The 12,817-nt window shown below is 41.9% G+C and overlaps 1 protein-coding gene across 3 annotated transcripts in view; it reads left to right on the forward strand.

Moving 5' to 3' along the window:
- Positions 1–12,817, forward strand: part of LRRK1 (leucine rich repeat kinase 1) — an 81,476-nt gene that overhangs the window by 27,853 nt on the left and 40,806 nt on the right. For all 3 annotated transcript variants that reach the window (XM_074917384.1, XM_074917387.1, XM_074917385.1), the window contains 4 exons: positions 7,202–7,428; positions 7,954–8,081; positions 8,315–8,478; positions 9,182–9,319. In XM_074917384.1, the coding sequence (XP_074773485.1) occupies positions 7,202–7,428; positions 7,954–8,081; positions 8,315–8,478; positions 9,182–9,319 (657 nt within the window). The remainder of the gene's footprint in view (positions 1–7,201; positions 7,429–7,953; positions 8,082–8,314; positions 8,479–9,181; positions 9,320–12,817) is intronic.

Genomic DNA, 12,817 nt, shown 5'->3' on the forward strand with positions numbered 1-12,817 from the left:
ATGAGTGGCATTGTTTTCATATAGCATATTACATTTCATGATTATCACGTATCTTTGTATAACTATGCTATATTCTTCATTCTCTTAATCTCTATTATCCAAGTCTCTTTTATTCAGAGCTGAAAAAGTCTCACAGCACACACTGTTACTGCTTTGTAGGGAAGCATGTAGGATTTTCCATTATCCCAATGATACTTTGAATGTTAGGGACTACAGTCCACATACATGAGCTTGACTTCATTAGGTTCAATTAGTGGATTTAGAGCCCTCCTTGTGGGATTCTTAGTTTCATTGACAGGTAGACAAAAGGAAAATAAATCCTAGATACTTCTGGATAAGAGTTGGTAAAACTACATGCCTTTTGGAAGAAAAAAGTCCAACTAACTGGATAATTCAGCTTGAATAAACTTGGAATAAATGTTTGAATCACAGGGAAGAGGTCTGTTTTCCATGTGAACTTGCTGGCAATATTCAACTTAGCTGCTGTAAAAATGACTCAGCTTTGCTGTTGTCACACCCTGAGCAAAGAAGAGAGCAGTCTTAAAACATCAGCTAGTTGCCAGAAGGGCCTGATTTAAAAAAAAGAAAAAAAAAGAAAAGAAAAAAAAGCAGACCCAGAAACTTGACGTTGATCTTCTAGTAGCTGTTTATTTTTAATATGTTCGCTTATTTAATGCTTTCTCTTTGAATTAATTTTGGCAGACTGAGCCAAATTCAGAAGATTTTTCCTAGTTTGTCTGCAGAGCTCAGGTCTCTGGGAAGTGATAGTCACACACCCTGATCATTTTTTAAAACACAGTTTCATGGCATCTGCAAACAAGCTGCCTCAGTGCTTTCTTCATCTCTCCTAAGGTTCTTGAATGTAAATCTTCTTGTGTAAGTGCTGTGATGCATTTTGCACTGGGAGGAAGCAAAAAAAAAAAAGGATTCTGTGGAGACTGCAATGTGTATGGCAGCCAGCTGTATGTCAAAAAGTCTCTCCTCTTGGACAGGGCAGATTGAGAACCCATCATTTCAGAATGAGCCCAAGAACTTCCAAAGGGTTTGTTCTGTCTGTGCTGTCTCTGAGTAAAAACACAGCACAGTTGATCTCCAATTGATTTCACAGTGGAGAATGCTACCAGCTATGCATAAAATGTGGTTGGAGAGCTCGATTTAGCTGCCACACCTTCCAGGCAGCCGTTGCACTGTGCAGTGCTGCCCTTTCTGAGACAAGAGGAGTTACATCTCATGTTTCTAATATCTGTTTCTCCTTTATTTTTTTTTTCCGGCATAAATTTATCCCCGCAGCAAACCACTGTCTTGCTAAAGAGAGGAAGTGCTCCATTTTTACAGGAACAGGTAACAAATGCCAAAAGGCCCCCTGCAGTAACTGGGGCAGATTCCAGACTTCGGTAGGTGTAGTCATCATGGAGATACATGTAACTTTCCAGTATGTGCAGTGTGAGATAGATTTATTTTTCCCATTACAGACCAGAAAAGAGCTTAAATGTCTGTGTTTTCCCTTGGAAATATTTTGCCAAGTATTTTATGCACAAGCATGCAAATGTACGTGTATGTGCGTGATCCTCCTCCAATGTCTTTATCCACTGCCTGGCTAATCTCAGTTACATCACCACCGGTAAAGAAATCTGTAGCAGTTCCACTCAAGATTCACAGCAGCATTATTGATGGAGGAATTAGATCACCGTCCTCAGAATATCCTGTCTACGGCAAAAGCAAGGTTCTGCTGGGGCATGTCACGTCATTTAGGAGAAATGAACAACAGGTTTTTTAAGCACTTTACCAAATGGTCCCAAATCTAAGTGAATATTTTTTGTATTTATAGATCATCATTTGCCCAAGAGCAGTGGGGTTTCTTGTTTCTGCACAATTTCCAGTCCCTTGCCTTCCTCAGTGCATGCCCTGACATCACTGCAGTAGGAGATTTCCATTTAGTTTTCAGGACTCATATTAAGAAATTCTTTCCTTGGCAGGAGAGGGGAATCTACAGAGGTTTTCCTTGCCCTTCTGAAAAGCAGTAAGCTGCCCAGAGTCAGGCTGTGCCCAGGAGCTAACAACCTCAGAACAGCATCCCTCCCATTTGAGCACAGAGCTCACCAAATTGAGAAAGGCCAAATTGAGAAGATCTGAACTGATCACTGGCTCTGCAAGTTCAGCATCATAGACCTTTGGCATCAAAGAAATGGGCCTTTCTGGGAAGATAGTGGAGATTATTAAGTATGAGATGGGGAGGAAATTCCCTCTCTTCGTGGTATTGCTGTTGGGCTTTCTTTCACTTAATTACATTTTCACCGCAGACTGCTGATCCAAGTAAATCCCTAAGGTAACTCCACTGACATCAGGTTACTAGCACCAAGATGAATTTGATCCACTGTCCCTAAGGCAGGTGAAGGGGCTTGGCTGATCCTCCGCTTTGCAGCACTTAGGTAGAAAAGACACTGTCAGTCCCAGGCTCTGGATGAGGAGGACTGAGTGCGAGGAGATTCAAAAAGCTGCCTAGCAGATGGGGACACCTACTCCACAGCATTCATAGCAGGTTTTGGATTTCACAATCTGGTCTGTGGTTTTACAAGTCTCTGAATTCTGCAGGAATCTTTCTATCATATTAAATACCCTGAGGCCATGGCTCTGCATTTTTGAGGTAAATGATACACAGCAATCTAAATGCAAACTAGAGATGAGTATCAGTCTGAAATGAGAAGCAGCAGAAATGCATGGTTCTGTTTGCACCCACTAAAAGCAGCCTGTAGATCTTACTGCATTGGTCAGTGTACTCAAGGACAAGTACTTTTTTGTACAGGAATAAGAGCCTGAGCCCACTCTAAAGAGCATCATCTTGAAGCACAGCAAGAACTGAAAGAGGGGATAAGCACCATCAGTTCTTTTCTCTGATTTTTTTTTTTTTTAGTTGCAGTTTTGTTGGGGGCAGTTTAATTAAGCAGGAAGAAAAAAGAGGGAGTTGGAGTCTGTAGTGCATTTTTAGTTCTGGATCCCCTGAGAGAAGAGGAAATGTTATTGTCCCATTATATGGACTGGCAAATAGAGTCTGATTAGCCTGAGATGGTGGCTGGTGACACAAGAAATCTGAAGCTCTGGAATCTGAATTCGGAACCTCGACCACAAGAGCCTGCTTTCTTCTGTAGGGAGAAAACCGAACGAACAAGCCAGCTCTCCAGGCCTTTGTTCCCATCACTGCCAGAATTGCAAAGCCCTCTTTGGTTATATGCATCCTCTCGTTGCCTGAAGGACCTTTTGCATGGAATATTTGCCCAGATTTTTGGTTGTAATTCTCAAGTTTCTTGCTTCTCTTTGTTTAGGTAAAACATGTGAATAGATCAAGGGTTTAGATACTCTGGTCATGGATGCTTAGCTTAGGAAAGGTGCTACAGTGCATCCTACTTTAGATTAGATGCTAAAAGAAGTTTAGAAAAAAACAGGAAAATTTTCCTTCCCTGTTTTCTTTTTGGGCCATGGTGTGGATCCTATGCATCCACAGCCAATGTGGCAATACCGTTGCCAAAGGAGGAAGTGCCAGGAGCCACCACTTCCATCTCAGTGTACTGTTGAAAGTTGTCTTGAACTTCCAGGGTAAATCTCCTCTGGACAGCATCTTTGTTATGTGTCCTGCCCAACGCAGTGCTAGTCTTTCAGTCTTTGGTGATGATAATGTACACGGGGATAACAGTTAACAGCTTGCAGTATCAGTGCTGAGCCCACCTTTGAATGTAATTTCACTGTTTTCCTTGTTGCAGAGTGAAAAGTAGCTTTAGTCTCACAGCCAGATCTTCATCACAGATTGAGCTACCACCTTGCTCCAGCAGGGTGGGGTCAGTAAAAGGCAGCTTCAGCCACTGCCTGAGATCTCTGTGAAGGGTGTTGCTGTTCCCCTCTGTTGATAGGTAGCAAGCTGTAAAGGGAAATAGAGGAAAGAGCATGGCTAATCTCCGTGGGTTCATTTTTGAGGTTTAGACTCCCTCTGAGCAAGGTCTTTGTGATGGGTACAGGAGATAACTGATGTGTCTAATAGACAGTCCTGATGAATCCAGATGAATCCACCTTTCTGTAACTCTCAGTGCTGTGTTAGCAATTCCGTACCCCATGTCTTGACGATGATATAAACAGGAATACCCTTCCTTACTAGCAGTTAATTTTTAAGACCATAGATACTAGAACTGCTGTCTAAAAGCTTGTATTTTCCCCTATTTGTACTGGTTTAACCCTTCTGACCCCATTTTGGCTGAGTCTCAGCATAGCTTTTGAAAAAATTGGTCATTCCTGGAAAGAAGGGAGAAGGATGGAGTATCCATTGCCGGCCAAGGTTAGATGTTAAAATGGCTAATTCCCTGTTAAAACATTTCTCACATACCTAGGCAGATGGCTTGTATTCTACTTTCAGCAGCTGGATCTTCATTATACCTTTCTCTTCTAGCCTGAAGAGGCCATTCCTATTAAAAATCTACATGAAGGATGGCTATTTGGGAATTGAGCCTTTTCTTAACTCTTTCCTAAACCAGGGGGTTTGTGGTATGTGATTTTGCTAATGCGGAGCATGTGATTTTTTCAGCACGACTAAGTAGGAGAGTGATGGGGTTTTTTTCTATATGAGCAGAAGTCTTGGTGTATATTTAATTGTCCTGGCATAAAAAGGTTTTGTTGCCATCACTATAATCCACAATGTGGTACAAACAACATCAGCAAGAGAATTTCGCTGCTGATTAATCTGTATTTCTATCAGAGACAAATTTAGCAGATCTAGGATGGAGCTACAGTGATGCTGCCCTCCTCCTGTCCTCAGCCGTGCACTCCTCCCTCCTCTTGCATCAGTACCATTGTGAGTCAGTTTTTGGTGACCTTGTCTGGAAGCTAAACCAGCTGAAAATTCTCTCTCTAAAGTAAAGAGTAATAATATTATAAGCCAGGGTAGTGCCCTGAATGTGTGTGTAAGTAGCCAGACAGATATCAATACTACTTGAGGATTTTGTTTCTAGTGTAGAGCTGGTTTTGTGCGTTACCTGGATTTAGGGATCTGGCTCCTGTTATGAGCTCTTGGGACAATTCAACGAACCAGAAAAAAATAGTCAAGTGTCTCAACACATACGTGCTCTTCCCCAGTGAGGTTTCCTCTTGCTGGGAAGATCTTCCAGTCCCCTAGCATCAGTACCACATCCCTACATCTCTCCTGAAGTGTGGGGTGGCTAGGGATGGAAAAAGGAATCTCACTTGTGTGTTTATACGCTCTGTTACTGTAAATCACAACTGAGTGCTGCCCCGTGATGTAAACAAGCTCAGTCTTGGGCTGTTACAGGTGAAAAGAAAATTACAGGGAGCTACATACAGAATTTAAAATGTAAGTTTGTTAGCAGGAAGCTGTTAAATATACAGATTTGGAAAATCTAACAGTAAAGCAGAATATGTTTAGTGCCAGTGTGAAAGCTTTGCAGTGTAACTCCCATTAGGTACTGGATATTTTTCAGTAGCAGTGAGTACTCTGCTAAATTTGATTTCTTGTTGCTACTGGTTTGCTGTGTTTTATATGGATGTCTTGTGGCATGGCGGTGAATGTAGCTTTAGACAGACAGCTTGGGCTCTCTGCCTTGGTTTCCTCAGTGATGCAGTGAGCATAATATTTCCATTCTTATTTGCAGGGCTGTCCTGAGGCTTCACTAGTGACCATTTGAAAAGAACTATGTCTACACTAAGTACTACTACTGTCAGCTTCTAGAAAGTGCGACTGTTTGTGCTTACCCTTTATTCCATTCTCCTAAACATTTGAACTGTGTGATCTTCATTACTTGGAGTTCTGAGTCTCAAACAAGCATTTGAACTAGACCTTTGTTTCTCTTTTCTTTCTCTGCCTTCCCGAAATTTATTTCTTTTAATACTAAATTTGAGGTTAAAAATCTTAAGTGCTAAATACTGGGAATTGGAAAGCAAATTAAATTTGCTGTCAGGTCCTTGCTGCCTCCTGGTGGAGAATTAATGATCACTTTATTGAGGCTGTCTTTGGGATGAGTTACATCAAAAACTGAGCTTACGAAAATGGTTCAGGACTAACATTTTTAACAGGTGTATTTTGGAACATAGATCTCATTGGAAAGCAATGAGGTGATCTTGAAAATGAAGCCTTGGCTTGTTTACTTGTATTGATGTCCATATGTGTTCATGCTTTCTTCTGTCCAAGCTGGAGCCTGAAATAAGTAGTTACTACTTTAACAACTTGGGTTTTTTTCCCAAAAGAGGATAAAAACTTCTTGTCTTACTGTCAAAAACAGTAGAATATTATCTAGAAAGGAGGCAACTGTCAAAATTACAACTCTCAGAAACTAAAATGCCTTCCTAAATGATGTTGAGCAAATTTCTAGTGTGTAGAAATGGTTTACAAGAGGGTGTTTGCCTTTCCTTGCCTTTCCCAGATATTCCTTTGCAAAACCTAAACCTTCTTCAAACAGTTTGGCTGCTTACTCTTGGAAGGTTTAAGATGGAAGAGCAGTACCTGGGCATATAGTAATTATTCCAGCAACTGTCCTCCGCCTGAGAAGTCATTACCACAGTCAGGTGATCTGTCCCTTGTCCTCTCTGCAGGTGCACAAGCAATGACCCATAAGTGTTTCAGGGGCTGCTTCCTCCCCAGGGGTTCCTCTGGACCTGCCTGGCCTCTGTTGGTGTTCAGAGTGCCCTGGAGATCTAAGCAGCAATGCAGACCATGTCCAAGATGCAGAGTAGGGTTCGGGCTGTGGAGTCTGGATTTAAGATGGTTTCCATGATCTGTCCATATCATGTTGCTAATGTAGGGTGTGAATGCATCTTGTGGGGCGGGGAGCCCAGCCCCGTGGAAACTCACTGCACGTTGCTGGATGAACAAACCATTAGAGTCTGCCCAGCTCTCAGATGAGGGTGCTCACCCTTCGTGGGACACACTGGAGCTGGTCTATGAATTGGTGAAGAAGTCCAGGTCCCCTGCTTGCGCTTGCTCATGGTCTTTGGAGTGAGATCATGGAGCAGTTATATGGTGAAGGTCGCTGATATCCAGGCATGATTTCATCTCTGAGTCAGTTTAATTCCTAGAAGCAGACTGGAAAGTGAGCAAAATGTTGATGATCTGTGCTCTGATCTGCCAGATTCCCAGTGGTATAACACAGGCTGAGAGCAATTGGGATTTTACTAATGTGTTTGTCTCTTCTTTCTTTGGCATATACAGGCTTTATGTGTGAACTGGTCAAACCTCAAACTGCCCTGGGTGGATCTGGACTGGCTGATTGATATCTCCTGTCAGATAACTGAGCTTGATCTCTCTGCCAACTGCCTGGTCTCCCTTCCATCCGTGATCCCATGGGGCCTGATAAACCTCAGGAAGCTCAGCCTGGCTGACAATCAGCTGACAGAGTTACCCAGCATACAGTCATCCGATGAAATTATATGTACAAGGTGTGTACCTATGTGTACAGGTGTGCTAGATGCCTACAGCAAACTGACCCTGTACAGAGAGCAGGTGCGAATGAGTCCGTTGTGCTTGTGTGAAGATGCATAAGTGAAGATCATATGCAAGAGCTTCTTGGTTATTTTCTGTCTGCTGCAGGGTTTAACTTTTGACCTTTTGCATTCTCAGTGTTTCCAAGTCAGTTGTCAGGACAATTGTAGGGACTTTTATTCCTGTCCTGTGTCATGTTGCTTCTGCTTTTCCCCAGTTCTGTTGAGCCCCACTCCTCTAAGTCTAAGTCTGAGCTCACTCAAGATTGACATTTGCTGACTGGTATCAATTATCTGATCTGCTGTCTATCCAGACCACTTGTTGCTCCCTGGAAGGGTTAATTTTCTAAATGGGGTTTTTGCTTTTCCTTGTGAGAGCTGCTTTCATTCACATCTAAAGCTGTCCTGGTAAAATAAAAATCTGTGGCAACAGAGGTCTTTGCTAGCATTTTATTGATGCCTGACTATCTTCTCTACTCACAGGTTACTTGAGGTTGATGTATCCAGCAACAGGCTTTCTACTCTCCCTTCTGGATTCCTACATCTTAAAAACCTTAAGAAACTCATCGCTTCCAAAAACTATATGGAGAAATTATTTGACGAGGAAAACAGTACGTACAGTCCAGTGTTATGTTTACATTTCAAGGCCTGATCTGTAAGGGAGAACCCCAAACTGTTACAATAATGACTTCAAGACAAGATTAGCTAGAGATGCTTTATGTCTCTCAATCCTTTGTCTAAACTACTTGAAAAGCCCTGGTTGGTTTTTAGCACTCAAGAAGTCCTTTGACTCTTATCTAGCAAGTATGTTTACACCAAGTCCACAATGTTTCGTGTTTTCTAGCAACTAATTGGATTGGTTTAAGGAAGCTGCAGGAGTTTGACGTCTCTGACAACAGGTTGGTGGAACTTCCAACGGTTTTTCTATACTGCTTCAAGTCCCTAAACATACTGAATGTTTCCAGAAATCAGCTGAAAGTGTTTCCAGATCCCTGGGCCTGCCCCTTGGTAAGTCAAACTGCTCTGACAGAGTCAGAGGCTGAAAAAGCTGTTGAAACAATGCAAAAATTATATTGTGATGCTTAAAAAGCTGTCAGACATCTTAGGCTAAAAGGCTGTTCTGTTTCTGTAGAAGTGCCCCTGCCTGATTCAGTTTATGGGTCTCAGATCAAGTCTTTCTGAGGTTTTACCCTGTTCTCACCGTGTTGATGGCATTGGTGGAAGACTTCTAGAAACATGTCTTATATGGATGTATTTGTTTTCTCTGTAGTTCATATGAGCAGAAGTATTGTTAGGATCATTTTACAGAACACTCATCCTTCATTCAAAGTTAACTTTGCCCAAACCCATGGCTATATAGGGCATCTATACCTACCCATCACTGTGATTTAATTCCTCGTTATTACAGGGATAGCGGAACTGTATACTTTTGTGAAGTGTTTGGTTATGGTTGAAAAGCAAATGGGGATAATTTTCAAAAGAACTTTCAAAATACTTCTTGCCCACCAAAGAATTTGCCCGTCAGTTAAGTGAGTGCATCTCCTCAGCAAATCCTATGTGCCTGAATGCACAATAGTTTATCTAGATCAAATTATCTAGTCATCACCTAGAATCAATTTATTAATGCCTTAAACGTGTGACAGCTGACCTACCTCATTATTTAAAGAGATGATTACTACTCTATGGGTGGTTTTGCTTTTATGTGTTCCAGAAATGTTGTAAAGCATCTAGAAACTCACTGGAATTCCTACCTGACGCGTTGACTATTTTCTGGAAAAATCACCTCAGAGAAGTGGACTTTTCTGAGAACTCACTAAAAGAAGTTCCACCAGGACTCTTCCAGCTTGAAGTAAGTGTCTTTTTTTCCTACTTCACATTACTTCTCTTATTACCTCGAAGTCACAGCAGTGGCTGCCAAGTTAAGATAGAAGACTACTTGCTGTTTTGAGCTGATGAACACAGCAATTGCTCAGAGCCTCTGAGCAGCCTGTAACCCCCTGATAGACATTCAGGCTCTCGTCCACTGTGATATGGTATCTGGCTTTTGACACAAGTCTTCTGAGAACTGTTTGGATGTCTGTGGTTTTCGATTTTGGGAGTGCAGTTTGGAAGACAACCACTGCATTGTAACTGCAAGATCCAACCATTGAAATATAGATGTACTCAAATGTGCTCACAAATAGTTGTGTTTTTTCTGAGTCTGGCACACCAGTGTTGTGTAATTAAGGATTAGTCTTTCTGTGCTGAAAATAGCATGCCCTAAATAATGCTAGTCAGCCTCTCTCATCTTTAAGCTTGTAGATTAAATAATTCTTGCCAGTGGACATCAGAGATCCATAGTTTTACTTCGAAATTCTTCAGAATTTGTGGCTTCACATGGTTTCGACATAAAACCAAGCAGAACTTGGGGGTTTCTTCCAAGCTTCCCTTCCAGATTGTGAAACTCAGGGCCATGGAAACAGAGGTAAATCTTTGTGCAGATGTTTCATGATTTTCACTGCTGGCCTCTACAGGAAGGATGCAGAAGTGATGGTTCATATCCATGTCCAGTGGATCTCAGAAGTCTGCTGCAAAGGTGCCTCTTGCACCTTCCTGGAAGAAGAATTCTGAGGGTTGTTTGCTCCCTCAGTTGTTTTCAATGATCTCTGCAGATTTGGCTTTGCTTTCTGGTAACCATTTGTTTTCAATTGGCGTTTCTCCTGAATTAGAACGAATCCTATGGACTATTGTCTCTAAAACTCGTTTATTCTGAATGCATTAAAAATAAGCCCAGTGGGTGGGAGTTACCATGACAGATATTAAACACTAGATGGTGCTTCTAGGGCATATTTCTTTGGACGCCGCTGCTCAGAGGCTGCAGAGGGATGTGAAAGCACCAGTACAGGGCATCAGAGAAGACTTCAGTGCAATCGCTGCTGATAGTCTGTCTTCAAAGTTAGCAAGCTTTGACTGCCTTAAATAGTGCCAGTTCTTATCCATATCACTTCAGCCTTACCTTCATAAAAGAAATTAACAGCAGGTATTTTCAGTCGCCCAAGGACTAGAGTGTGGTGAGCAAATAGAATGTGAAAGGCCATGACTAGATCAGCCCTGGCTTGAGCTTCTTCTTGGTTGTAGAGTTTGTGTCAGTGAATAGGGCTGCACTCACACTTCTACCTGTCCTGAAGTAGATGTGGGAAGGGGAAGAAATGGGCAGTAACGTGTTGCTACATATAACATACAGTGTATGTTCTACATTGTTATGTAGGAACAACAGTGAACTGTCTTCTCCCTGGGAAAAGCTGAAAGCAGAGGAGGTCTGTGACTTGAAAGCATGTCTCTGACCTAGGCTGGTAGGACATCTAGATTATCACTGGCCTTTGCTTGGTTTGTGGGGGGGTTTTAAGACTAGGACCAGCTCACAGTCACTAATATGATGTATATACTAGAAATGTGGTGTTAAGAGAAGCAGAGATCTTCTCAGCTTTCCTGTCTGTTGCCTTCTAAAAGAACCAACCGTACATTCTCTAAGCAATGTCTTAGTTCTCTAGACTAGTCTCTGGACTCTTGGAGAGCTCTGACCCTCTCTGGGTGGTAGTATTTAGGTAAGACTATGGTCAGTTTTTCCACATCATGAGCTGACCGAGGCAGCCTAATCTGGATACTGCAGTTACTTCCTTCTGGATAATCTACCACACCAGAGCCCTTTTTGCATGCTTTTGGCAGTAGGTTTGAAGGAAAATGGCTGCTGCTGCCATTGTCTCACTTCTGGAGGCACCCATTCTCTTCCTGAAAGGGAGCAGAAATGGAGAAGTTAGAGATGAGAGAGAAGAGACAGTTGCAAAACAAGGACTAGTGATCTCCAGAATTAGAGTCATGAAGATCCACAGCCAGTTGAAAGTCACTAATTTTCCCCCTGTGGAGCAGGCACATAAGCATTGCATATAATCTCACCAGGCTTTCAGATCTCCTGGAGAGTGGCCTTTGTCAGCATTTGTGGGGGATATGTAACGTGGATACAGTTGACTGAAAATTAAGCACCCCAGCTAGACCACACAGAACAAAGTTTGTGCTAATTCTGGAACGTGTAGCTTCCCTTTCCTCCTGCCTGCTGCCCAGGGATATTTCGGGGGAGAAGTCTGAAGCATTGTCATTGAACAGCCCCCATGCTGATCCTTGGAGAGAGCTCGACACCAAGCGCCAAGGGAGGACTGGGTCTTCCTTCCAACAGGAGGTTCGAGCCAGTGGAAGGCTAATGATGATAAAAGCATTGGCTGTCAAGCTATGGCGGGGAGGATTTTATAGTTTGCATGGGTTTTCAACCCTTTCCTCCAGTGGTTCACTCCACGTATCTGCAGTTGTATATTTACTTCACCTTCCCCAAGTCTCACCGAGGCCCAGTGCTGCCCCTCTTTTATCACTAGAGGGAGCGTTTTGCGTGATAATTGCCATTCCAACAACTGCTGGTTGTGCATCGTTTATGTCACATGGATACCTCATATTTTTCCAATCTGAGAAAAGGGGAGGAAGGCCAACAGCCTGGCTTTGTGAGACATTGTTAATCTTGATTGATGAAAAGGGGCATAAACCTTTTACATTATGTGGAGCACATAAAATATTTAACGCACTTGAAGCTGAAGTCTCTGCTGGTAAAACATGATTTCCATGAGGTATAATTCATTAATACTGCTGCACTTGTGGGATGAGATAATTCAGCTGGAATTCTCCTTATCTCAGTTTTCATGGGGGGACTTGCAGAATAAACCTGGTTGGAAACTACACAGAAGACTGTTTTTCAGTGGAAAACTGAATTTTCAAACAAATTAAAATGATCATTTGAGCCTTGACGTTATTTTTAAGAGCAGATGGAAGAGCATAAACCTTACAAATCTGAATGGGAACTGCATTGTTTCTTTTATATTTCAGTTAAATTTAAAGGAGAGCTCATGTTTAACCTTATTCATGGTATTCACAGCTGAGTCCTATCTGTATGGTGTTAACTGCATGGTGTTAATCAGCTTCACTTCTTGTTTTTAAAATTTCTGGCTCTGGTGTGAGGGAAAAAAAAGTAGATAGATAACTTGTATAAATCTCCAAAAGTTAATATAAATCTTGTCCATTTTAATAGACATATAATAACAAAGCAATTAAAAACTTTCCTCATGTGAAATAGTTCACATTTTGCACATTGATTTTATGCATGCACAACAGGTGTAAGCCCACTCTGACACTAGTTTTCACACACATATAAGACTTCTCATCCATATGTGGCATACTGTGTAAGTAAATCATACTGTTCTTTTCCATTTGGAAAGGTTTCCTCACTGAAAGTAAAATGTCCTCTTGTATGGGTTGTTTCCAATTGCAT

The sequence above is a fragment of the Athene noctua genome, chromosome 13, assembly GCF_965140245.1.
Source record: "Athene noctua chromosome 13, bAthNoc1.hap1.1, whole genome shotgun sequence".
Taxonomy (NCBI): Eukaryota; Metazoa; Chordata; class Aves; order Strigiformes; family Strigidae; genus Athene; species Athene noctua.